The sequence below is a fragment of the Pelodiscus sinensis genome, chromosome 23 (genome assembly GCF_049634645.1).
Source record: "Pelodiscus sinensis isolate JC-2024 chromosome 23, ASM4963464v1, whole genome shotgun sequence".
Classification (NCBI taxonomy): Eukaryota; Metazoa; Chordata; order Testudines; family Trionychidae; genus Pelodiscus; species Pelodiscus sinensis.
This window is the reverse complement of record NC_134733.1, coordinates 3,468,608-3,496,605: the sequence shown is the minus strand read 5'-3', so window position 1 is coordinate 3,496,605 and position 27,998 is coordinate 3,468,608. Positions and strand designations below refer to the sequence as shown.

The window sequence follows — 27,998 nt, the reverse complement described above, 5'->3', positions numbered from 1 at the left end:
CCATTACATTGGGGATTGAAACAGATTTTTCTTTATTGCTTTTGTAGACAATATTTAGAATGTTGAATATAGTGACCAGACATGGCTCCTTTAGAATTGCTGCAGCTTGCAGAATGCACAATAATTCCACATGCAAAAAGGAGAAAAAAACCCTTAAGCTTTTAAGCTCCTCACCGGTCTTTGTTTTCACTTATAATATTTAAAGGCAAATACTCTGGGGTGTGACAATATATCCCATTTTTAACATGTCCATGAAAACATACAAAATAGATATTTTCAAAATTTTACAAAATAGTAAGAGTCTGTACTTTACTCCTTATGTAGGGTATGATTCACCCCCTTGGAATTCTTTCTGCTGACTTTAGCTGAAGATGGATCAGACCCATAGTGAGCCTTAAAGTAACAGAAATGACTGTAGTTTGAAAGTCACAATTTGGTATAGAGATAGTCCTCCCTGAGGAGTCATTCCCATGGGAGACTCAATCAAAGTGTGAACTGGAGAATGACAACAAGTGCTTCCCTGCTTCGGGGCTGAGCATCATGGCATTCCCCGTTTTGAGACCTCCAGAGGCAGCCTTCAATGCCCTTCAGAACAGTACCCCATCTGTTGAATTTCCTGGAGATTGTAAAACAGATTGTCATGCGTGTATTCGTGACAGTACTCTACGATGCCATGCCAGGGGAAGCCATTTTAGAAATAAAATTGTTACTACTGGTTGCTTGTGGAGTTGACCCAGTGTCAGATGATGGTACTGAAGAGCTAACTATTATCAGGTTAAAAATTGAGCTTTTTGTTTGTGAGAGAAACACAAATAAGCAACCCAGTCCTCACAGAAATGCATTCATTCCCTTAGACAAACTTGGCAGCTTGAGATAGGGATGCTCCTATTTCTAAGACCATGGTTCAAAATCTATTAAAGTTGTTACAATATAATAGATGTTTGGTGGACCTGTATGAAAAGATTTGGGGACATCTGTGCATACCACAAACCACCGTCACAATTGAAATTATTTACTGATGACTCTGAGAAGGCTCATGAAAGTTGATATACATGAGTAGGCATGTGAGCATGACTTTGTATTACTTATGCTCTAGGCAAGTGTTTCTCAAAGTGGGCTGCGGGCTGCTTTGGAAAAGCCGCTAGCGGGCTCGTGCGGCTTTGTTTACCTAGAGGCTCTGAAGCCACAGAGCCTCACAGCTCCCATTGGTCTGGTTTGCCGCTTCCAGGCAAGGGGAGGTGCAGGAAATGGTAACCTGGGCCCTGGCTCCCCTTGGCTGGAAACAGCAAAGCGGAGCCAATGGGAGTCATGAAGCTCCATGGCTACAGAAGCAGGCCCAGGAGTGGCTTTCCCAAAGCTGGTCCCCAGCCCAGTTTGAGAAACACTGCTCGAGGCAATGCTCCTCAGTCTTGTGAAATTGTTGATCCCTTAATCAAAGTAATATATTCTCTATCTTCTTATAGTCACTAAAACAGGAAATGTGAAAAGGATGTTAAAAATCAGGGAGATTAGCAATAAGTGTATATGGTGTGTGTGCATACGTGCACCTCTCTGCGTGTGTGTGCGTTTAGAGAAGGTGATGGAGAATACTTGATCATTCTTGAGTCTGTGATGAATAGGGTGGCTAGATTTTCTTTGCTTGCAGTAGGAATACATTTTTGATGCCTTGTGACCCCTGATTGCCTAAAATTGTGACTTACTAGTTTTGAAACATTGCTCTAAGAGTTTCTGTGATTCAAGAGGGCTTAGGTTATCTGTGCTCTTAATTCAGTGGTTTCATCAGCACTATAATGAAAGCATTTTTTTTTAATTAACAGATTTGCACCACATTTAGTTAAGGAATTTAAAACAGAAAGAAGAAATAGAAGGGATGATAATTATCTAATGATGGCAGTGCTACAGTTGGGCATTGTCATAATTAAATGGCTTAAATTATTTAAGCAAATAACTTCTTCGACAGATACAATACATCTGTTAAGGAATGTGAGATGGGAGAGTAAATTGCATGATAAAATAAAGAATTTTAATTGAAGGTTTATGTAGAATGGTCTGGTGGACCAAAATTGTAAAACACCTACAATTGTCATAACTGTAGTACTCCAAGTTACAGTTACCATGGAAATAAGTACCATAAGGCAGATTATTGTTTCCTGGATAACAATACAGACCCAACAAAAAAAGCAACAGAATGCCACTTGAAATTACCTGCAGCACTCAGCTAAAACCTCTCCTTCACATCATCAAGGATCTATAACCTATCATAGAGGATGATCCCTTGTTCTCACAGACCTTGGGAGGCAGGCCAGCCTTTGCTTACAGACAGTCCCCAGCCTGAGACAAATACTCACCATCAACTTCTTACCCCACAACAGAAACACAAATCCCTGCAACAAACCCTGTTGCCAATACTGTCCACACATCTACCATAATGACACCATTACAAGATCTAACCACATCTGTTATACCATCAAGGGCTCATTCACATGCCCATCTACTAATGTTATATATGCCCGCATGTGCCAACAATGCCCCTCTGCCATGTACATTGGACAGTCTCTATGTAAAAGGATAAATGAACACAAATAAGACATTAAGAATGGCAACATCCAAAAGCCATAGGTTGGGGGAGCACTTTAACCTACACACAGTTTCATACTTGCAAGTTGCCATTCTCAGAGGGTGCTTCTACACAGCACCCTAAACGCGAAATAAGATATTCAATTTGCACTACACAAGTTGTGTATCTTATTTTGAAACTATTTCAAACTAGCTTATTTTGAAATTAGGCGTGTCTACACAGCTCCAAATTTCAAAATAATGTGCTATTTCTCAGCATCTTTAATTCCTCGTGTAACAACTTTTACAGGGATGGCGAAATAGCGCGCCTATTATTTCAAAAAATATTTCAAAATCATGGATGGCTTGTGTAGATGCGTGGTAGCTAGCTGTTCCATTATAGAGAGAAAAACTTCAAAAACAGACTGCAATGAGAAACTGCTGAGCTGGAATTCATATGCAGATTTGACACCCTGAACCAAGGTCGAAATAAAGATATGGAGTGGTTCTCATATTGCAATCGGTAAATTCCCATTCAAATACTCTCACCTTCTCACCACTCTAACCCATGAAAGCTCATGACAATATATGTGTTAAGTCTCTAAGGCGCCACAGGACCACTAGTTGTTTTTAAAGTTAAGAAGGCTACTCCTCTGAGACTTCTCCCCACTGTTGGAGATTAGCCACATCCATTCTGATTTAATTAGCACTGTTATCACACTCCCATCTCTGTCTCCCTTTTTGCCTTCTTTCTCTCATTTGTTCTTTTTTTCTTCAGCATCTATGGAAGTGAGTTGAAGCTCGCAAAAGCCTATGCTCTAACACCCTAATAAGTGTTCAGAAGCTGCAGGGGGTAGCCAAGTTAGTCTGTACAGGATAAACTTAAAAAACTGAAAAAGTGGGCTGTGCCCACGAAAGCTCATGATACCATCTATATGTTTTGTTAGTTTATAAAGTGCTACCAGACCATTTATTGTTTTTTAAGTTTATCCTAATAAATGTGTTAGTCTCTAAAGTCCCACCAGACCCCTTGTTCTACATCATCAGATGTTTGGTCCCCATATGTCCATATCAGTTTAAGCCTTGTTGCTATGTTCTGAACACTTTGGCTACGTGTACACTGCACAGTTATTTTGGAATAAGCTATTCCGGAACAGTTATTCCAGTATAGCTTATTTCGAAATAGCACATCTACACTGCAGGGAAGCCTCAAAATTAGTCTGAAGCAGGTTTCCTTAATGTAGACGTGCTATCTCAATTTAGAGCCCCAGGAGGTATAACTTACACTGGCCCTGGTGACAGGCTATTTCAAAATAGCAGTAGTGGAGCATCTACACATGCCTTATTTCAAACTAGCTGTTTCAGAATAAGCGTTATTCTTCGTAGAATGAGGTTTACAGAAGTTGGAATAAGCTGTCTGTTACTTCAAAATGATTTCAAAATAACGGAATTGCTATGTAGATGCTTGCATAGTTATTTTGGAATAACGGCCATTATTCCGAAATAACTGAGCAGTGTAGACGTAGCCTTTGTAAGGACAGCAACTTACAGTAGTTGCATGCCACTTATTTTTTGTCATCTGTCTTATTTTGAAGCATTTGCCAGCAACACATCATTATTCTGAGTTCTTGGAAATGTATACAGACTGATATTAAAATCATCATTTGGATGAGAGGATTCAAACAGTACAGAGCTTTTTAATTGATCTGTGCTATTCATCATGATCTCTGCTGAGAAAATGAATGTGATGATATCTGCAACACATAAATACATTGATAGGCATTTCATTTCAACAGAAAAGGAATCTGTCTATTATCTTGATTTTATCAAACTTACCTCAGTAGTCATCACCAGTTTAGCTGAAAATGTGTTTTGGTTCCTTTATTTATTTCTCTTTGAATATATTTTTAATGTATTAACATGTTTCCCTCTGTTCTCTGACAGACCCCTTACCCCTCAGGGCAGAATGCAGCTCCAGCCACATTGGTGTACCCCCAAACTCCTCAAACAATGAACACGCAGCCTCAGACACGCTCTCCGGTAAGGAAACCCGTGTTTGCTTTAGCTTCTGTTCTTCCTCTCTAATTTGTGGGTCTCTCTGTGTGTATAGTAGCATTTGTCTGGAAAGTTTTTTATAGGAAATCTTTATTGCATTTTTAAACCTGTTCATGTTAGAAGTTTCTTTCAAGTTAGGATATGTGAAAAGAAAGCGGTGGAAGGATTCTCACCTACTTCCCAATGGCAAGATTTATTTTTAGTGTATTATTGCTGAGGTTTGCCTCATTTTAGACTTAGATTCATTATTAGTGTCTTTCTCTTTGCTTCACTTTTTTCGTTAGAGAAACATTTGATAAAGTGTTAGAACAAAGTTCAGTAAATGAAATTAAATCTCCGAAGTAGGACTTTCAGTCTCCGGTGACTCAGAGAACATAACTTCTGAATCATTGCCATGGGATTAGTTGTAGCTGTTTAATATATCGCTGTATATACATGCATGCAGCTTTTGTGGTAAGGCCTTTTTGTCGAACTTTGGACTCACCTATCCTCCTTCTATTCATATTTTGATACTGTTTGGGGCTTCTTGACTCCCTGAAACCAGCCTCTTGTTGGGAAATCTGTGCCTGTAGTGCAATTCTTTCTCATGCTAGGTGGCCCTCCTGCAGCATCACATGCTTATCCCTACTTCTGTAGGCAGAGTAGATCACCTTTGCTGTATCTGAAGACTCAGCTACCCTAGGGAGCAGCAGTCCCCTGTCTCTTGCAGATCCACATCTCCTGCCTTGTAACACTTTGGGTTACTGGTAAAGTTGCCTCCCATTCTCCATCACTCCTCTGTTTTGAGACTGGTAGGCTGCTGACGGATGGCAACTGAAGGTCTTCAATATAGCAATCTTCTGTTTATCACCTATAAATCAGGGTAAGCTTTCTCACACATACGTACCCCTCCTTCCTCCCTCTACCCCACCACCGTACCGTAGTCCACTTCTGGAACTTTCACCTCTAGGGAATTCAGAGAAGGGTTAGTCTCTGTGGCCTGTTGAGTCCTTGATCCATGTGCTGAGAGAGCCAATTAATGCCCGGATTGATGGTATTTTTGTGACACAGACAGCTGCACATTTGTAACTGGGCAGAGACCACAACTCATTTCATTTCGTCCCCAGTTTGAATCAGTAATGTGAGATATTGATGGTGGTAAATCTTTTCTCTGTATGACTAGCATCTTATCTCTAACTATTGAAAAACAAATAAATGTACATGGTTAGAACTGGAGCAAAACCTGACTGAAGAGCTGCATGTCTAAACCAGTTTTTTTGACAGCCCAGCAGAACAGTGCCAATACATTGCACAGACAACTGGAAGAGGAGGAAGGTTTTGGAACAGAGTCCGGTTTACAGGTCCCTGGCTGGAAGAGGCTGGATAAAATACTGCATTGTAAGCAATATAACAAACTGTACTCCTTGCAAGCAGTTGTGCCAATGGCACTTTTTAATTTTTGTTTTTTTGGTTTTTTTTTAAACACATCTTTTTGTTGATTGATCTACAGAAATGCACTGATTGCTTCTTTACTAGAAACATGAAATACCATGGCAGTTTCTGCCAGGTTAAATGGTGAAAGAATCGTTTGGGAGGTTCTGATCCTTCAGGATTTAGAGAGCAAGAATTTGGGCTTACCCTTAAAGGAATGGCACTTCCTAGAAATTTGGCAGAAAATTCATATTTGTAGGGACTTTGCCACATAATTAGAGGAAATGAAGAAAAGTTTGCAGTTGTCAGCCATTTTTCTGTGGTCATGAATTATTTTATTTTAAACTAGCCTGTATGCAGTTTTTGCCATCTGCTCTGCTGGTGACCATTACCATCCCCATTACTAAATACACACACACACATAACATTTCATTATAACCCTGTCCCCAAACAAATGCAAGACTAGCTGGTGCTGAGCTGCTCTTGTTCTTTATTCTGGGTTTGGTTCATTTTAGTTTTACCTTCTTTTTTTTTTTTGTGTTGACGGGGGAGGGCAAGAAGGGAATGAGGCAGATGGCGTGATAAATTGTTTTGCCATCCTGGGATTTCTAGGGTAGTCCAGTCCATCACACAGCTGACCCAGCTGGTGAGGATAGGTAAGCGGTTACACCAACGAAGTGACCCTAATACCACATTCGAGAACAGCCAAAGCTTACTCCATTCTATTTTTGCATTAAAGGGCCATTGGCAATTGCACAATCTAGGCTTTTCTGTTCTTCCTGGACAGCTGCCTTTGCAATTCAAGTGGCTTCAAATATTTTCCCATTTAGTTTTTGTATACCAAGAATTTCAAAGTTCAGTTCCAGTTGGGGAAAAACGTTTAATACTGTTCAGCCCAAGAATAATTACCACTTTACTTCCATTTCCCAGTATCAATCCCAACTCTCAGAATTAGTTATTTTAATGCAATCTAATATAGAGTAACTGCTCAACAACATAGTTTGAGAGAAGGGAATGTAGTGGCTATTGTAATAACCCATAGGAAGTGGGTTTGTTCACGCAGTGTGCCAAATCTACATCAACATATGTAGAAGTTGCCATCTGTGTGCAAAAGCGTTTGTGAGCAAGACCAATATTGGTGTGAATGTCAGGAGTGTTGGTTCCAGGTTTCACAGAACGCTGTTTTTATCTGTATCTACTGCCTTTATTATCTAAAGGAAAAACAAAGTTTCTATTTCCTGTCTGAGCCAGCAGTGACTACAGTTTGTTCTGTTGCTTACAGCTACTAATAAGAATAAAGAACATTGTCAACAAGAATTATAAAAATCAATAGCCAATGGTGACCAGTGCAAAATAGACTAGGGTACTTTTCCACTAACGTTGAAGTTTTATTTTTTTTTCTTATCATGTAATACTTTTTATACATGGAATGTATTTCTACTTAAGTGTTTTTAAGATGCATCTTTCCAACTAGCATATCAAACCCAATTCAAAGTTAGCATTTTCCATGGAACAGTGATAAGACAGGTACTTCTGCTTTCAGGTTAATAGACATTGTTTTTTGCACCCTACAACTGTGTTGCTAGAGTTTCATTGGTGGATAACATTAGAACCTGTCGTCCATCTGGAAATCATTGCCCTTAACAGGAAGTTCTTCCCCTTGTTTGATGTGAGACAGAAGAAACAAAACCCGAACTCTGCTTTTGGGAGTCCTCCTGTGAAAAATCTGACTGGAACTGTACTCATCACGGTCTCCATTTACTATTGCAATCGAAGGCTCAATAACCTCCACTATATGTAAAGGTTTCAAAGAGGGATTAGAACAGGGCTGGGCAAATACTGGCCCATAGGCTGGATCTGGTTCATCAGGGTTAGCCCCAGGCTGGCTGCCACCACTCTATTTACCTGCGACTCTGCAACGGGTGAGTGCAGCTCCCGTTGGCTGCCAGTCATCGTTCCCAGACAATGGGAGTTGCAGGAAATGGTGTCCCAGTCTGTGCCACTTCCTGCAGCTCCCATTGGCCAAGAATAGCAGTCCGTGTCCAGTGGGAGCTGCAACTGCCCATACCTGTGGAGGAGTGGGTAAATATAGCAGAGGTGGACCTCCAGGGGCTAACCCTGGCAAACTGCTGCTGTTTTATTGCCCATGCCTGAGTCAGAAGCTGTGCGTGCCAAGTGTCTCATATATCACATGGAAAATTATCAAAACTATTAAAGCTGACTTTAAATTTTTAGTCTAACAACGGAGATTTTCTTGTGTTTTGAAATCTGAGGTTTAGTGGAAATTTCACACAAGGGACAGTTTAGGATGGAAAAGAAATAAAACTTGTGTATGGTTTGTGAATTGGTTCCATAGATTGTATTTTATCCACTTTCATGGTAGAAATAGACTGCATTTCTTCTTGCTGAAGATTTTGTTTGTTCTGCATCCAACTGTAATGATGAGATGAAGATAGGAGGAATATATAAACAGTGCAAAATAAACTATAGAATATATAGACTGGTGCTTAGAAGTATTAAATATAGGCATTTAAAAATGTTTCTTCAGGGAGAGGGCAATCTATTCTACCAGTGTTTAATGCTTGTTTTGCTTCTGTTCATATTTGGTGGTGTTGGAAACATTAAGAGGCAGTGAAAAGGATTGGTAAACCAACCTCACCTCATTTACTTATTTTTATTTATTCATTTATCTGTTATATGTTTTTTTTTTTATTTTGGGTGAAATAAAAACTCAGTAATTTGAAACCAACCTTTGTCACCTACTTAGAATAGTTGAACGGTCCCTGTAGTTTGTATATGAAATGTACAGGCTTTACTGTTGGGTGCACTTCTGTTCTCTTGTTCTTTGTTAAATTCCAGCTTTAGAACATATTGTAGCACATGAGAAGAAAGTAATATGTATAAAATCAGCCTCTGTGCATGTATCCTGAATTAGCAGAGTTGTACTGCTCTTCATGCTTCCCTCCTTTCATACATTACTAGCAGGCACAGCTAGCAAAGATAGAAGTGAACAGTGTTTTGCTGCTGTGCATAAAAATTCAATCTGAGTTCTGATTTAATGTACTCTATTTAATTATTTGACCTGTTATTAATAGATTACCAGATCTATTAGAGGAAAGACCAGAGTGCAGTTAATACAGTGAGAATCAAGGGCTTAAATGCCTAACTGGGTTTCTGCTAAGAGAGTCCCTTTCATTTTTATTTAATACTCAGCTAATTACCAGATAATATTTTAAATGTTCATTGAACGTGTTAAATGCTGAATCTTTCCCCCCATTATCATGGGAGAGAATGGGAAGAGCTCTAGTGATAGGAGCACAGAACTGGGAAACGGGAAGGCCTGAGTTCTGTCCAGGCTGTGTCATTGTATATCTGTTTTCCTGGACACATCATGGGCTAACCTATTTGCTTTAGTTTTCCCATTTGTAAAACCGGGACAATCCACCGCATAGTGGGGCAGGATTACATGGCTAATGTCGGTAAAATACTTTGAAGAGGAAAGGTACCGTGTATGTGCAAATTATTGTTAATTAGTCTTACTTACCTTACAGAGATTTTCATGAATTCTCTTTACACTGCAGATCATTAGGAATGCTTGCTTGGCTATTAGTTGCTGTGTAAACAGAGAGGTGTCCATCTTCTGCTCTCCAAAAATTTGAGTCAATCAAACCACTTTAAGGAAGTTCACTTGTCTTAAACAGACACTTAATATTAACCCTTTTTCTCTGAACTGTATGAAGCCTTTCTCTATTAATGCAACAGAATGCCTTTAAGATGGCTAGCAGCTTTGGTTGTGTCTCTCCCAGCTCTTGGGCAGCACAGGAGTGGTGTTAACCTGTTCTATTGTAGTACCTGTCTGTCACTGTCCTGCAGCAAAGCTTTGACTTTTTGTGGTTTTTCTTGTGGGTTTATTTTGCATATAGTGTGATGTTTTATTTTTGTTGTGGTCTTTCTGACTCTTTGTGCCTTTCCTTTTGTGTTTGTTTCTCCCGCCTTTCCTCAGTTTGCAGCGGGGCCTCGACCTGCCCATCATCAGGTACAGTACCCTTGCCCCTTCATTATCATCCTAAACTAATCTGTTGGGGGAAAGGGGAGGTTGGAGGTTATCTTCCTACTAATTTTAAAAATGCAGGCTCGCTTTATGAGCCAGGTCCTTTCCCAATAACACTTGCTATAACCTCAGCTAACAAGCAGCAATAATACCCAGTGATGCTTTGCCTCCTAATTAATTTTATTGCACTTATTACTAACAATCCCACTTAAAATATTTGCTTAGCTTTAAAAAATTAGTCTATTGCCAGATATCTTTAAGATTTTTCTTGCATTTGGGGAATCTCTGAATCTTGTTCCAAACTTCACATGATTTCAAAGGAAAATACTTACAGATTTTGGTGGGAATTTGTCATCCAAATTCCTTTGAGAATCTCAGCCTTTAAATTCTAATAACTTTTAACAATGCATATAAGTTGCCAATTTATAAAACTCTGAGGAATGCTGTGTTTGAAGAATTATTTGTCATTTATTTTCTGTAATGTGTATTACTGTATACAGCAAAGTTAAGGCGTCTGTGTGATATTCCAGATGTCTAAATTGGACTTTATACAAAACTATTTAACTATAATAAAGATTCAGTTCCTAAATAAGGAAGAAAATATGGAATAGTTTATGATCTCTCATGTATATGGCTCATATATGTAACTTACTTTGTGAGAAAGCAAAGATCCATAGCTCATACTCTTATTCTGCTGAGCTTTCAAATCTTTGAGTTTGAATTCAATAGTAGTAACTGATTTTTTGGGTGGGGAAGATTTAAAAAGTTGAATAGTGCATATGAAAGTAACGGGGAACACTGACTGCAAAACAAGCTGAAATATTAGAAGTGAGCAGTTCAGTCTAATAACTAAAGTCGTTTTCTTCCACACTAACAATCAAAGGGTATATCGCAGCCTATTCAAACTGTCTGGTAAATCTCTAACTTTCAGTGTGTTGTGCTTTATTTCATCCTTATGAAAACCTGTTTGCCAATACAAATTGTTTTTTTATGAGGAAGACGATCTTAATGAATTTGATTACTTTTTTGTCATACTTTCTGTGCTCATGAGGATTAATACTGCTGCCACTGTTCCATGAACTTCAGTAAAGCAAAATCATGTTCATAATCAAGGAGGTTTTGTTCCACATGAAGGCATTACTTTGGTGTAATTTCATTCATATTAGTTACAGGCCGGTTCTATGCTGAAAGGTTAAATTGACCCAGCTATGGCGCTCATAATACCTTGAGTGATGTAGTCAGCGGTGCCAACAGCCTCTACAGGCCTTTAGGCAAGGTGCGGGGGATGGCTCTTTGCTCCTGGAAGGGGTGGGGCCTCAGGCAGAAGGGGCGGGGCCAACGGTAGCCAGCTTGGAGCGCACCACTACCCTCTCCACTTGCCAGTCCTCAGCACCACCTGGAGTGCGCCCACTCTCAGAACTGCCCAAAGCGTGATGTATGGTACTCCAGAGGCAATTTAAAGTGCCCAGGGTATTGGCCACTGCTGTAGTAGCAGCGGCGGTGGCTGGGAGCCCTGGGCCTCTTGAATCACCACATCCTGGGGCACAGGGGCGCAATTTCAGATTTTAGTTGGGGGGCAGACCAGTGCATGCCCCGATGGGGGAGGAGGGAGGGAGTGAGAGCATGGAGGGGCAGATGAGGACAGTGGCTTCAGCAGTGTTACTGAGTATGCCTAGTACAAGCCAAGCAGCAAATTGGGGGAGGTGTCTGATTCCATTTGCTCTCCTCCCACACACATCACCTCTTTCTTGGGCTACTAAGGCATTGCAAAACTCTAGTCTTTGGGCAGATAACTTAGCAATTAGCTGACAGAAGCCCTGTATCTAATTCCTATATAAAATAATTAAATAAATATTAGACCCACTCAGCTCTAATATTAACATGTTCTGACATCTTGTGGCAAGTCACTTAAGGGATACTGGTTAGCCTTAACATTTTAATATATATTCTTTCTTACTAACTGCAGAGAGAGACTGAGACTGTCAGGACTCCTGGGCTCTATCTCAGCTCAGAAACTAGGGTCCAGTGGGTTACAGCTTGGGACAGATACATTTGGGCTCCATAGAAGAGACATACGTGGTCAGACTAATAGTCCATATAGCGCAGTGTCCTGTCTGCTGACAGTGGCCCATGTCAGGAGCTTTGGGAGGCATCAATAGAAGAGGAAATCATCAGATGATCCAAAATGATCCATCCCCATTCCTGTCTTCCGGCAAACAGAAGCTAGGGCCACCATTCCTGTCCATTCTGGCTATAGCCATTGATGGGTCTATCCTCCTTTAACTTATTTTTTTCTTAATGGAAGCTTGTTATAATTTGGGCCTTTCTACCATCTCCTGGCAGAGTTCCATGGGTTGACTGTGAAGAAATAATTTGTTTTTAAATCTGCCCATAAATGTAATTTAAGTCTTGTATTTATTAGTGAAGGAATAAATCACATTTCCTTATTCTATTTTTCCATATCATTCATGATTTTCTAGACTACTAACACTGAAAAGTCTTGTTAATCTCTCCTCATATGGAAGCTGTTCCTTACCCTAATAATTTCTGTTGCCCTTTCAGTATCTTTTCCAAGTCCAATAGATCTTTATTTTAGATGGGGTGACCAAATCCTCACACGGTATTCACGGCACACCATGACTTTATGTAGCAGGGGTAGGGAATGACCAATCTTTTGTCATTCTTGATCATCTGCCTCCCTCTTTTTTTTTTTTTTAAGCAAACTCCCTGCCCCAATGGCAAAGCTGCAAGCAGCTCAAACTCTGTTGCATTTAAGAACTACCTCTGGAGCCAGGACATGCAGCTTGAAGCAGACTTCAAGTATGAAATCCAGAGGTTCAGACTTAAGGGGGAGCTACTGCCCTACCCCCTGCCCCCCAATGGTGCCCTTTTTGGGGCAACAGCTCCTGTCGCCCCCCACCCCCTCAGTTGTTGTCAAGCCTGGATATAGTTAAGCCAACCTAACCCTCCTGGTGTAGACAGTACTAGGTTGATGGAAGAGTTCTGCCATCAACCTAACTACCACTTCTCAGGGAACTTTATTAACATTGCTGATGGAAGCACTCCTTGTTGCAGTTGTGAGTGCTATGAAGCGCTACAGTGGTGCAGCTGTGCTGCTGTAGGATTTCAAGTGTAGACAAGCCCTGAGCAATGCTATGTAAGATAAAGAGTGAGCTGTGTTATCTTGCCTATTGAAGATGATACAGGTTGAACCTCTCTAGTCTGGCACTCCCTGATCTGGCAACATCCGTGGTCCAGCATGAGTTTAGTTAGCCAGATGTCCACTTATCATGGGGGTGGCCAAGTTTCCTTTGGTCCCATAAAGTTCCTTTTACCACCACCAGTCCTGGCTCTCATTGTTTTATGCTGTTATTTAGCTCTAATTTACCCCTAAATGTCTTCTAAGAGCCAGTAAGCAGTGAAAGTGTTGGTAATGCTGCTAGACAATATTGACCTCCCGTGGTCTGGCAAACTCATGGTTCGGTACCGGTTTGGTCCCAAGGATGCTGGACTAGAGAGGTTCAACTTGTACCAGCTGGTAGAAATACTGTCACATGGGAACAGGCGAGTCTGTTACAATGAGAAAAATATATAGACACCTTTGTTCCCAGTGTATACAGTCACATGAGGAAGACATGCTTTCTCGAAGAGAGCAGAAAACAGGAGTTTAAAGACTAGTGTCATCTACGCTTTCACTCATGCACACAAACCATACGTAAGGAAGCAATTACATTTGTTACTTTTTTGCATAGTTTTAAACTCACTTGTTGCTGTGGAATTTATGGATAGGCTGTGGTGAGAGAAGAACCATTAAAGGTGAGTGTATTTGCATCTACCCGTTGCTATGTATTAATAAGTACCATGACAGAACTTGCTGTGAGACCTACCATTTCCTTTCTTTCACCTTCTCTGAAGTTCTTTGGTTTAAAAAAAAAAAAAAGAGGAGTTATGGGAAAACTAGTCTCATTTCAAAGAAGAGGAATATTCTTGAGTTCTTTTCTAATCATTAAGCAAAAGACAACATTTGTATTTAGTATGTCCTGCTAAAATTCTCTTCTAAAATCAATGAGAGCCAGTGTCCCCTCTATATGGATCTAAAGAATTGCAGATCTTTCACAATTAGTCATGTACGATTCCAAAACAGTGAAAAAGGTAAAAAAGTATTTGATTACTTAACAGTAATAATCAAGTTAGAAATCGTATTACCGCATGATTAAAATGGTTTTATCCATTGAACCCAGCTGTGATCTTATAACCAGGTTACAACTTTGCAATGTCCAGGGCTTCAGGATGCTTACAAAGCCAGTACATATCTTACCTTTGCTGCAACCAGGTTCTTGGCTGAATTATAGTTGTCTGTAGACAAAATTCTCTCTCAGAAACCAGAATTTATTAGAAACACGCTAAGAGTTAGATTCTTCTTTGTTCCCAGTATCATCTGGACACAGTTCTGTGTGTTTGAGGGGGAAGAATGGAATTGGTGAATTGGCTGGCTAATCCTAAGGATTATTCTGTGTCTGTGTAGACCCTGGAGTAGTTTATATCAGGGATTCTCAACCATTTGCTTTCTAAGCCCCTCCCCCCTCCAGCAACATGTGATAAAACTTTCATGTCTCACATATGCCACAACAACTGTTTTTCTACATATCCAATAAATTACAAACCAGGGCCAGCAACAGAAGTTGGAAAGCAAGGCAATTGCCCAGAACTGCATGCCACAGGGGGCCCTATGAACCTGATCTGCTTGGGCTTTGACTTCAGCACTGGGCCCAAGCACTGGGTCCATCTCTGGTTTGTTTTGGCAGCCCCCTACAACCTGCTCGCAACCGCCCAGATTGTGAGAACTCACGGTTTATATTCTGCCATTGCCAAAGGGTGACCCTAAACTTGAAATCTGACAGGGAGAATGTTATACCCTCGTATTAGGAATCTTGAGGTTAATGTAAAAAAAGCAAATCACTTCTTTGCACAGTTTTAACTTTCTTGATTTATTAAAACGTTATGCAAGTGTTACAGTGAGAACTTAGAGATTTGTATGCAAAACATTTACCAAATACTGAAATTTACTATGTTTGCTATAACTTTTGCTGTGACTGATATTTGGAGAAAACCCAGAATTCTGGTTGTCTAACACAGTGTCAGGAAGAGCACTAAAAATTAACCTAAATTTAAATTTTCTGTGTAACATACGAGTTATATTATGGTTAAATCACATCTCTTGTGCATTAATTCCATATCAATTTGAATGAATTCAAATAATAATACTTTGGTGCTATTTCCTGTAATTATTGTATCATGAATATGCTCAGGTGAGTATGACTTATGTTTTTGAAGTTGACTGGCAATTTTACAGAGAATTTATTTAAAATATATTATGAACATGTCAGTTATAATTATTGAAACCTGTTGATGCTGTAGGTTTCATAACCTCTGGAAGCATAGTTTTAATGTTTCTCAAGTAAACAACCATGGTCAAATGAAAATAGATGCCATGATTTCTTAAAAAGTTAAAGAACTCTTTCCCCTGTCAACCAATGTGTTTTCTGAGGTGGGGATATGTGCAAGTGTGGGGAATGTCCTTTGGAGCAAGAGGTGGTGGGAGATGTTCTTCATTCCCCACCTCTCTGTGCAGAGCCATAGGGGAATGTTCTCTTCTTCCAACCCATCCCTGAGAGACATAGCATGGGAGCGTTATCTCCACACAAATGGAGCCCGGCTTCATGGAGTTGGAGAACCAAAGTGAGTACTTCTGGTTCCACTGTGGGAGTAGTTATTAGCTGCTTTTCATTAGCAGATATTTGGAAGAACAGAGAAGCTGTGAAGGAACATGTCTGGTACAGGTTGAACCTCTTTAGTTCAGAACTCTCTGGTCCGGAAACATCCGTCACATGGAATGATTTTAGTTAGCCGGATGTCTGCTTTTCATGGGTGTGGCCAAGTTTCTTGCAGTCCCAATAAATTTGTTTAAAGCCTCCTTTCCTGGCTCTCAGGGTTCTGAAAGGTAATTTAGCTCTAATTTACCCCTAAATGTCCTCTAACAGCCCAGTAAGCAGTGGAAGGGTTGGTAATGTTACTAGACAATATTGACCTCCTGTGGTCTGAAAAATTCTCTGGTGTGGAACTGGTCAGGTCCCGAGGGTGCCAGACTGGAGTGCCAGACCATGGTGCTAGTGCTTAAACTAGAGCCATTGTGTAGAAGAATCTGTTTATGTGTTTTTATTATTTCTTTAATAATATAAAAGCATCCGCCACACAATCTCTGGGTAAAGAAAGTTAAATAACATACAGAATTTGAGTATCACGGCTAATACTGGAAGACTTTCTTCCACTAATAAACTACATATCATCACCAAAAGCTTACAAAAAGAAATGAGCCATACATCATGCCTTTTAGATCAGCACTTGGACTTTTGCAGGCCAGTGAGGGAAGTAAATTCTAGAGCCTGGAGCCCTCCTCTGTGAAATAACTGTTTCTGACATCCACATCTTTTAATTGAGAGACTGTTTTAACTAAAGTTCCCCAACTGATCTTGGTGAGATGGCAAAGGTGAAATTATCTCAGCCACGACCAAAACCTGAGCTTTACAGATCAAAGTAAACACTCTGACTTGTACCTGGTGATAGGTGCACTTCTTACACACATCTTTCCTGTGTAGACCTTCCCCCCCTCCTCTCTCTTAGGGTCAGGGAAAAGTTATCATGCTAGTGAATTCTTCTTCTCTTCTGCTGCAAAAGGGTAAAGATTAATAACCAAGGTGGTATCTCAGGCTCTGGAAAGGCATAATGTAAAAGAAGAAAACAGAATGTTCCCATCTGATTTGGTTGTAATCTCAACAATTTGTCGCTTTGTCCTTGTGATCCATTGTTATATTTTTCAGCCTTTTGCAGGGCCATGTCTGCTAGTAGATCTATACAAATTACCAGTCTTTAATTGACCTGGAAATATGTAGACAAATTGTGAATGTTTGGCCTGTGGGCTGGAGTTTGCCCATCCCTAGTTTAGAAGCATGCTTTTTTGCATATGGCAAAGCAAGCTCTTCCCCTCCCCTTTCAGAAGTTCTTGAAGGTTTGAGACACATGGAATTTAGCTCTTGTGCACTGCAACACACCAACACAGAGACAAGGGAGTGTTCAGTTTTGCCAGTGTGCTAGAGAGTATAATGTAGAAAATCTACCGAAAACTACATTGGACTAGAAATAGTCTGTAGGGAATAATCCTGGAGTAGATGAGATCCAAAAGGTCTCTTTCCATCTTTAACTTCTGGTGCAAAATATGAAACCAGAATTCTTCATTTACTGATGCCCTGTGTATGGAGCTAGTGCGTCTTTGTGCTTGAAGAAAAAGCTTGAAGAAAAAGCATGTGCTTGAAGAAAAAGCATTTTTTATTGAAAGAAGAAAAGAAATACAAAACTAACAAAGAGGCCGTGGTTAAAGATTCATTTTCACTTTCTAGATAAACTTAGGTTGTGGAGCAAAAGCAGTTGATTTGAGACAAAATGTGTGTCATGTTAGACTGGAGTGAGGAACAGTGTTCCCTCTAAGATTTTCCATCCATGAGCAGAGTGAGTTTTATATTGTGCACCAATATTGAGGTCATGTGGACTTGTTCGGATCCGTGCCACCGCTGCACCCACTAGTACTCATTTATTTATACATGCATACATATATACATATGTGTGTGTGTGTATTTATGTATTTATAGGCCGTAGTGGGTGGCCAATACCAGATGCCCCATAGGGAGTGAACACAACAGGCAATCATCACATGATCCCACTCCTGTCATCCATTTCCAGACAAACAGAGGCTGAGAAAATCATTCCTACCCATTCTGGCTAATAGCCATTGATGGACCTAACCTCCATGAATTTATCTAGCTCTTTTTTGAACCCTGTTTAAGTTCTGGTCTTCACAACATCCTCTGGCAAGAAGTTCCACAGGTAGACTGTGCATTGTGAGAAGAAAAACTTCCTTTTGTTTGTTTTAAACCTGATACCTAGTAATTTCATTTGGTGACCCCTAGTTCTTATATTATGGAGCAGTAAATAACATTTCCTTATTCATTTTTTCCACATCAGTCATGATTTTATTTACCTCTATCATATCCCCCCTTAGTCTCCTCTTTTCTAAGCTAAAAAGTCCCAGTCTTTTTAATCTCTCTTCACATGGGATGCGTTCCAAACCCCTAATCATTTTTGTTGCGCTTTTCTGAACCTTTTCCAACGCCAATATATCTTTTTGGAGATGAGGCAACCACATCTGTACGCAGTATTGAAGATGTGGGCATCCCTTGGTTTTATAGAGAGGCAATAAGATATTCTCTGTCTTATTCTCTATCCCTTTTTAAATGATTCCTAACATTCTATTTGCTTTTTGGACTGCCGCTGCACACTGAGTGGATGTTTTCAGAGAACTATCCACAGTGACGCCAGGATCTCTCTCTTGAGTAGTTGTAGTTAAATTAGTCCCCATCATATTGTGTATGTGTGCGCGTGTATATATAAATAATTAAATGTCATGGAAAAAGGAATATTTTAGCCGCCCTTTCCCAGTCACTGCATCTCAGCTGAAGAGGTGGATGGGAGGCAAATTGTTGGTGTGTGCCTACACAAGTGTGCACCTTTCAGGGAACATTGCCCCTGATTCCTCCACCTACAAGCCACTGTCAGAGGGTCTGCCCATCACTTTTGGGAGCCACCCAAGGTAAGCATCAACCACCATACCCCTCCTGCGCCCCTACCCTGGCCCAGATCCTGCCGCCCACCCCCGCACCAAACTCCCTCCCAGAGCCTGCACCTCACACCCCCAATCCATACCCCAGCCTGGTGAAAGTGAGTGAGGGCGCAGGAAAAGCACGAATGAAGGGGAAAGGGGGTGGAGTGAGTGGAGACCTCAGAGGAGAGGTGGGACTGGTGAATGGCCTCAGGGAAGGGGCAAGGCAAGGGTCTTTGGATTTGCCCAGTTAGACAGTTGGCAACTCTACCAGGTGAGCATATGGGAGCCCTGTCTGTTCCTGAAGAGATTACTGCAGCAGCAGCCTCCATCCACCACCCACTATGTGGCTCCGCCCCCCGGCCAGGGGCTCACCAGCATTCACCGTCCGCCATGCAGCTTTGGCCCTAGCTACACAGCTCTGGCCCTAGCTACATGGCTCTGGCCCCAGACATGCGGCTGCAGCCGCTGCCCAATACGTGGCTCTAGCCCTGGCAGTAGCGCTCAGCCACCTGTCATGTGGCTTGGGCCCCGGCAGGAGCTATAACAGCAGCTGCCGCCCACCACCCACTATGTGGCTGCCATGGCAGGAGCCGCTGCCTGCCACATGGACCACAGCAGTACCCCTGAGGAAGGGCTGAAGCTAGGGCCAGTGCTACGTGGTGCCTGCCCTGCTGCTCCTGGGGCGGGGCAGCCGACTACCACCTAGCCCACCCTGAGCAGCAACCGTCTGGCTCTGCTGACGAGGTGGGTGGGAGGCAAATTATTGGTAGGAATCTTAGAGGGAACACTGGGCCTAACCCTAACCTTTTTTCCATGAGAGGCCAAATCAGTTGTGGGCCACACACAGCCCCACAGGGATTGGACAGAAAGGGAGACTCAAGAATTCCCATTGGCCCTGGGGTGGGGCCAGAAATTAGGAGTGCAGGGTGCAGAACAGGGCTCTGTGCTGAGACATGGGGGTTGGGGTGAGGGAGGGGATGAGGGCTTTCCGGTTAGGGGTGTGGGCTCTAGGTACGGGCTGGAGATGAGAGGTTTAGGGTGCAGGGCAGGGCTCTGGCCTGGGGCCAACATGTTTGGAGTGCGGGAGCAAGGGGTGAGCGTGCATATTGGGGTGCAGGCTCCAGGAGGGAGCTAGCATGTGGTAGGGGGCTCAAGGCTGGAGCAGGGGACTGGGGTGTGGGCTCCAGCTGGGTGATGCTTACTTCAGGTGTCTCCCGGCCAGCGGTGCAGTGGGGCTAAGGTTGGCTCCTTGCCTGGTTGGCTCTGCAATGGACTCTGAAGTGGCTGTCATGGCTGACCGCAGATGGAAGGGGCAAGTGGCTCGGCACTGTGCACGTTATCTGCCATCGTGGGTGGCACCCCCACAGCTCCCATTGGCCATGGTTTCCAGTCAATGAGAGTTTTGGAGCCGGCACTGGGGGCAGAGGCAGCACATGGAGCTTCTCTGATTGGTAGAGCCCTGTGCAAATACAAATGACTTCCCACAGAAACTGATAATCGTGGAGAGACATCGATATCCACTGATTCACAGGGCTCTTCTCCGGAGAGACTGCGGCCAATGGAGAGGTGTGTAGTGCATAGCTCCTGGGAACCAGTGCCTCGCACCGGCAGCTCTTCCCAGCTGTGCGGCTGTAAACCCCTCCCCTTCCAGCCCTTTCCCTAGCTGGGGCGTCTCCTGGGGAGGGTCATACAGCCCCATAGGTGAAGGGGCTGTGGGCAGTACAGCCACACTGTTGGGAGGAGGTGCTGTGGCAATGGGGCCATGCGCTTCTCCATTGGCTGCCATGTCTCTTCAGAGGAGAGCCTGCAGATCAGCAGAGACCGATGTCTGTTCGTGGGTAGACATTTGTATCTGTGCAGGGCCCCATTGATTGGCCCTTCACGTAGGTGCTGCGGGGACAGGCTGGGGCTTCTGGCCTGCAGCACAGAGACCTGCTGCAGGCTTGATGAAACAAAGCAGCAGGGCTGAATCCAGCCTGTGGTCGGGAGGTTCCCCAAATTAGACATGAATGTTTTCTAGCTCTGTGGAAGGTGCATTTCACAGTGATCGGAGCTTTGTTAGGTCTTGCAGTACTCAGGTCCAGTTTGTGCTACTAATTTACATTGCAAAAAATCCACGCCCCTGTGTGATGTACTTCTACTGAACTAACCCCACTTTAGGTAGTGCCGGGTTGAAGGGAAATTTTCTCTTGTCGATGTAGCTGCTGTCTCTCAGAGAGGAGTATTAATAACACTGACAGGAGAAGCTCTCCAACGGGTGTGGTAGTGTCTAAAGTGCTACTATGGTGCAGCTGCGCTAGTGCAATGCTGTATGGGTCGACAAATGCCGAGTCTTAAAGAGATGAAGGAATTTGTGGAAGGAGTTATCAGGATTTCTAATAATGACCATTCCGTGCACCTCTGTAGCCTAAGCCCCAGTCCTGACTGTGTAATGCACGTGCTCCAAAGTAATACTTGTGTGCAGGGAAATGAACTGTGGACAGTTTCAACCTCAGTTCTGAATTTCCTGGCTCTTGCGGTGGCATTGTTAGCATTGTGTCAGCCATGAGTGTTTGCATGTAAACTTGGGACATTAAATTGTTAACAAAACAGAATTGCAAAACTTCGGCCTCCAGGAGCAGCTTTAGATAATATCAGCTTCATTTGGGAGGGGAGGAGAAGATAAATTTTAAAAAAATGTTTTTCCAGCGAGGGCTTGTTTTGAATGCTGGAGCCTATATTCAGATTAGATTTATTCTTGTGTTCTGGTGGATTTCTGCTTTATTTCTAGATTGAGGTCTTGGGGTTTTTCCATTTGGAAGGGTTTGCTGTATCTAAAAATAATGAAGTAAACTCTGCTAGAGACTTCTTGCTTTAGATTGGCTTTTTTATAACTTGGTTCTCCCCCACCCCCTTTTCCAATAGCGAGCAGGAGGATACTGTCCCTGCTCTCTGGTAAAACTCCTTTAAGGTATGTCTACACTACAGTGTTATTTTGGAATATCTTATTTTGAAATAGTTAATTCGAAATAAGTTATTTCGAAATAACGCATCTACACACAAAATGCATTTTGAAATAGCGTTTTGCTATTTCGAAATAGTGCGTCCACACTTAGTGGACGCTGAATCACATTTAAGGCTGGCTGGAACCAGGTCCGGTAGGGCATCAGATCAGGAGTTACTTTGTGCGGCTGCTGCCTGAGGCTATCTGAAGCCTGTGTTTAAAGGGACCCCCCTGGACAGCCAGTGCTCAGCTTTCCCTGCTTGCTTGCCTACCTCGATGAGGGACACCAAATAATTTTGTCTCTGTGTGCTCTGGTTGCCCTCACTCGGGACACCACAGCACTCTGCAACATGGAGCCAGAGCTGCCCCTGGGCAGTCTGGTGCTTCTCTTGGACACGTTGCTGCGAGCCTGGCTGCACTTTCTGCAGGCTGCCATCCAGGAGGTCCATCGGGGGGGCTGTCAGTATCCAGGAGGCCCTGCGGGAGAGCTTCCACTCTGAGGAGCACTAAGAACCTCTCTGGTCTGCCCCACTGGGGGCTTGTGCCTCCTTCCTCCCTCACGTCCTTCCACTTATCCCTCCCTCACCCCCCTTCCTGATGTCAAATAAAATACACGTATTTTCATGAACACAAACTCTCTTTATTTAACAAAACTGAGAGGGGGATGAAACTCTGGTGCAACTGGGGAAAGGAGGTGGAAGAGGCTAGAAGAGAGGGTGGGAGAGGGAAGAGGGAAACCTGGGAGGAGGGAGCTGGAAGAGGGAAGCCAGGGGAAGAAGGAGGAGGGGAAGCTCAGGGATCAGGGTTGAGGGTCTCGCCGGACCAACTTGATTTTCATGCAAACCTGCTCCTGGGTTCGCATGTGGCCTTTGGTGGCCAGGCTGGCAGCTATCCTGCTATAGACAGCCACGTTCCTCCATCTAGTGCGGAGATCATGGACGTTGGGGGGCATCCCCCCCAAACCCTGAATAAGGTCCATGATCTCCACCCTGGACCAGGAAGGCGCCCGCCTTCTCTGGGCCCTGGCAGGCTTTTGCGAGCTGGCAGACTGCTCCTGGGGAGTGGTGGAGGGCTGGCTGCCAGTGGCTTAATGGCTCATGTTTTGGGGCCACTGGGTCAGGGGCAGTGACTGCTGGCTCTGGTCTAGCAGGATTGGAGCTGGCATAGGCACTGTGGCCAGAGTCAACCCCTTTAAGGGCTCCGGGAAGGGGCGAGGGAGAGGAGTGTTCTTGGTTGAGGCTGGGCACCCTGGGAAGGCTGGAGGCCCCCTATTTCGATATAAGTGTCTACAAAGCACTTATTTCGAAATAGCTGTTTCAAAATTGGCGTTATTCCTTGTGGAATGAGGTTTACCAAATTCGAAATAAGCACTCTACTATTTCCAATTAATTTCAAAATAGTGGTTTGGCTGTGTAGACACTAGTAAAGTTATTTCGAAATAACGGCTGTTATTTCTAAACTAGCCAATTAGCCCGTCATAAGACGGGATTTTCAGGTCTCTCCTCCATGTTGGTCTTCTCTCCTGAACCTCCGGTCTCTCGCTCCATCTCTCTCTCTCTCTCACTCTCACTCCTCCTACTGCCTCCCCCCCTCGCTCTCAGCTCTCCTCCTCCTTCTGCCTCTCTCTCTGTCTCTCTCTTTCTCTTCTCCTCCCCCTCCTGCCTCTCACTCAGGGGACTGCAGAGCCCAAACAGCCGTGCTACATGGGGAGTGTGGAGCCCAAACGGTCGCTTGCACCACATGCTCCCACGCAGCAGCCTGGCTGAGCGGCGCAGAAGTCAGCCAAGCGCCACGGAAGGAGGCGAAGGGGGGCAGGGCGGTGATGTTCACAGCCAGGGGGCGGGCCTGGAACCACTGTGACGCTGCACATCACCTTCCTGCCCCCCTACTCCTCCCTCCGTGGCGCTCGGCTGACTTCTGCGCCACTCAGCCGGGTCGCCGCAGGGGAGCAAGTGACGCAAGCGACTGTTTGGGCCCCGCACTCCCCATGCAGCACGGGCTGCCCAGAGGGAACAGCCGGCATTTTAGCAACTGCACCGCCCAGAGGGACCAGCCAGCATTTCAGGCAACAGCGCTGCCCAGAGGGAACAGCCAGCATTTCAGGCAACAGCACCGCCCAGAGGGAACAGCCAGCATTTCAGGCAACAGCGCTGCCCTGAGGGAACAGCCAGTATTTCAGGGAACAGCCCTGCCCAGAGGGAACAGCCAGCATTTCAGGGAACAGCGCCGCCCAGAGGGAACAGCCAGCATTTCAGGCAACAGCGCCGCCCAGAGGGAACAGCCAGCATTTCGGCGTTACAGACTCTCACACACTGGGCTACTATATATATGATAACTTTTCTGTGTAGACATACCCTTAGAGACTCACTTCCTTTGGGAGGTCTGCTGACACTGACCCATATGTTAATACGGCATTGTGACCCGGCACTCAGGTTTGCTTGAATTTGGCCCCTTCCTTCCCACCCCTCCAAAAACAGTTTTGGTTCTCCTGCTCCACTGAGTTGACAACCTATACCCTAAACCAGAGGGCTGCCTCTAGCCCAGTCAGCACAGAACTGTGGCCCATGTGACATCCTAAGGGCCATGCAGGTAATACTGTATGTGGCCCACAGTGGTAAATAGGTTGAAAACCACTGCTGTAAACAATTCTCCTCTTGCATTAGTTGGCACAAGTGAAACTCATTGCTTTCCCAGTGTCTCTCTAGAGGTAATGAAGTCATTGTGCCTTTTGCTCTCCTTCCAGTAATCTAACTGGCAGCCAGCGCCTTGTGCTTTTAATTATGCAGCGTTGCTTCTTGAAACCCAGTGACCTCCTCACTGTGAGTTCTCTGTGATTCAGAGCTGCAAGGGTCCATACCTGTGTAGGGCCTCATGCTTGCTAAGCAGGCCATGTGTTTTAAGAAGGCATTAAGCTTAGGTCCTAAGTGCACCATCGTTCCACTTGTGACAGCAGAAAGAGGACCCCGTTGGTTTCTCAGGAAGCAGAATGTTTTAGAATTGCATTCCTAAGAATTTACAGACAGCTTCAGATGGTCTTTTAGACACAGTGACTGATGGCAAAAAGCCATACACAAACCAGTAGCTTCCATTTCCATAAATTTCTTCACTATTTTCGTGGCCTGTGTTACATATTTGCTACTGGGTTTGTTTGCTCCCAAGAATGGAGTGACCTTATTGGAGGAGAAAGGCAGGTTTCACATCCTTCACTTCCCAGGCTGAAATCGCAGTCGTCATATTTTGAATTTTAAAATAATAATTGATTGTTATAGTGATAGAAATGTAGCCGTGTTAGTCTGGGGTAGTTGAAGCAAAATGCAGGACAATGTAGCACTTTAAAGACTAACAAGATGGTTTATTAGATGATGAGCTTTCGTGGGCCAGACCCACTTCCTCAGATCAAATAGTGGAAGAAAGTAGTCACAACCATATATACCAAAGGATACAATTAAAAAAAATGAACAAATATGAAAAGGACAAATCACATTGCAGAACAGAAGGGGGATGCGGGGGGGTGGGAAGGGGGAGGAAGGAAGGTAAGTGTCTGTGAATTGCTGATATTAAAGGTAGGGAGAGTGGGATGTTTGTGAGTTAATGGTATTACAGGTGATAATTGGGGAAACTGTCTTGGTAATGGGTGAGAAAGTTCAAAGTCTTGTTAAGTCCTTGGTGATAAGTGTCGAATTTTAACATGAATGACAGTTCAGAGGATTCCCTTTCAAGTGCAGATGTAAAAGGTCTTTGTAGCAGAATGCAGGTGGCTAAGTCATTTAGAGAGTGTCCTTTCTGGTTAAAGTGGCAAGAAACTGTTTTCTCTTTGTGATCTTGTCTGATATCTGTTTTGTGGGCATTAATCCTTTGGCGAAGTGTCTGAGATGTTTGTCCAATGTACATAGCAGACGGACACTTTCGGCACATGATAGCATAGATTATATTTCTGGATGCGCAGGAATATGTGTTCTTGATCTTATAACTTACTTGGTTAGGTCCAATAATGGTATCAGCAGAATGAATATGTGGACAAAGCTGGCAACGGGGTTTGTTGCAAGGGAAGGTACCAGGGTTGGTATTAGTGTGGTATGTCCTGTGGTGGTTGGTAAGAATCATCTTGAGGTTAGGTGGTTGTCTATAGGAGACTATGGGTCTGTCTCCCAGAGCCTCTTTGAGTATGGTATCCTGTTCCAATATAGGCTGTAGTTTATTGATAATGTGTTGGACAGGTTTTAGTTGGGGGTTGTAGGTGATGACAAGTGGTGTTCTATTGTTGGTTTTCTTGGGTCTGTCTTGAAGTAGATGGTTTCTAGGTATTCGTCTGGCTCTTTCAATTTGCTTTTTTATTTCTCTGGGTGGGTAGTTGAGATTTATAAATGCTTGGTAGAGATCCTGAAGCTTCTGGTCTCTGTCAGTGGGGTTAGAGCAGATGCGGTTGTATCGAAGGGCTTGGCTATAGACGATGGATCGTGTGGTGTGTTCTGGATGGGAGCTGGATGCATGTAGGTAACTGTATGAGTCGGTGGGTTTTCTGTAGAGAGTGGTGTCTAATTTTCCATTGTTGATTTGTACGGTGGTGTCCAGGAAGTGGATCTCTCGTGTAGAATGGTCCAGGCTGAGGTTGATGGTGGGGTGTAGGTTGTTTGAGAACAACTTATACCTCCAGATCAGCGGCACAGCCATGGGTACACGCATGGCCCCACAGTATGCTAACATCTTTATGGCTGACCTAGAACAACGTTTCCTCAACTCCCGTCCCCTTTCACCCCTCCTCTACCTACGGTACATCGATGACATCTTTATGATCTGGACACATGGCCAAGAAACACTGGAGATATTCCACAGAGATTTCAACAACCTACACCCCACCATCAACCTCAGCCTGGACCATTCTACACGAGAGATCCACTTCCTGGACACCACCGTACAAATCAACAATGGAAAATTAGACACCACTCTCTACAGAAAACCCACCGACTCATACAGTTACCTACATGCATCCAGCTCCCATCCAGAACACACCACACGATCCATCGTCTATAGCCAAGCCCTTCGATACAACCGCATCTGCTCTAACCCCACTGACAGAGACCAGAAGCTTCAGGATCTCTACCAAGCATTTATAAATCTCAACTACCCACCCAGAGAAATAAAAAAGCAAATTGAAAGAGCCAGACGAATACCTAGAAACCATCTACTTCAAGACAGACCCAAGAAAACCAACAATAGAACACCACTTGTCATCACCTACAACCCCCAACTAAAACCTGTCCAACACATTATCAATAAACTACAGCCTATATTGGAACAGGATACCATACTCAAAGAGGCTCTGGGAGACAGACCCATAGTCTCCTATAGACAACCACCTAACCTCAAGATGATTCTTACCAACCACCACAGGACATACCACACTAATACCAACCCTGGTACCTTCCCTTGCAACAAACCCCGTTGCCAGCTTTGTCCACATATTCATTCTGCTGATACCATTATTGGACCTAACCAAGTAAGTTATAAGATCAAGAACACATATTCCTGCGCATCCAGAAATATAATCTATGCTATCATGTGCCGAAAGTGTCCGTCTGCTATGTACATTGGACAAACATCTCAGACACTTCGCCAAAGGATTAATGCCCACAAAACAGATATCAGACAAGATCACAAAGAGAAAACAGTTTCTTGCCACTTTAACCAGAAAGGACACTCTCTAAATGACTTAGCCACCTGCATTCTGCTACAAAGACCTTTTACATCTGCACTTGAAAGGGAATCCTCTGAACTGTCATTCATGTTAAAATTCGACACTTATCACCAAGGACTTAACAAGACTTTGAACTTTCTCACCCATTACCAAGACAGTTTCCCCAATTATCACCTGTAATACCATTAACTCACAAACATCCCACTCTCCCTACCTTTAATATCAGCAATTCACAGACACTTACCTTCCTTCCTCCCCCTTCCCACCCCCCCGCATCCCCCTTCTGTTCTGCAATGTGATTTGTCCTTTTCATATTTGTTCATTTTTTTTAATTGTATCCTTTGGTATATATGGTTGTGACTACTTTCTTCCACTATTTGATCTGAGGAAGTGGGTCTGGCCCACGAAAGCTCATCATCTAATAAACCATCTTGTTAGTCTTTAAAGTGCTACATTGTCCTGCATTTTGCTTCAATTGATTGTTATGGCATTCATGAGCACATGCTATTGTGAGCCTGGCTAGCCTCAAACTAAT

The 27,998-nt window shown here is 43.4% G+C and overlaps 1 protein-coding gene across 18 annotated transcripts in view; it reads left to right on the top strand.

The window, feature by feature from the left end:
* The window catches only part of EIF4G3 (eukaryotic translation initiation factor 4 gamma 3), a 324,364-nt gene that overhangs the window by 103,784 nt on the left and 192,582 nt on the right, over window positions 1-27,998 (top strand). For 13 of the 18 annotated variants that reach the window (XR_012897363.1, XM_075906746.1, XM_075906736.1 and 10 more), the window contains 3 exons: window positions 4,501-4,596; window positions 5,875-5,988; window positions 10,025-10,057. Coding sequence is in view for 17 of the 18 variants with exons in the window: in XM_075906746.1 (XP_075762861.1) it covers window positions 4,501-4,596; window positions 5,875-5,988; window positions 10,025-10,057 (243 nt within the window). In the remaining variant the exon portion in view is untranslated. The remainder of the gene's footprint in view (window positions 1-4,500; window positions 4,597-5,874; window positions 5,989-10,024; window positions 10,058-27,998) is intronic. The other 5 variants (XM_075906747.1, XM_075906743.1, XM_075906738.1 and 2 more) reach the window with 2 other exon arrangements.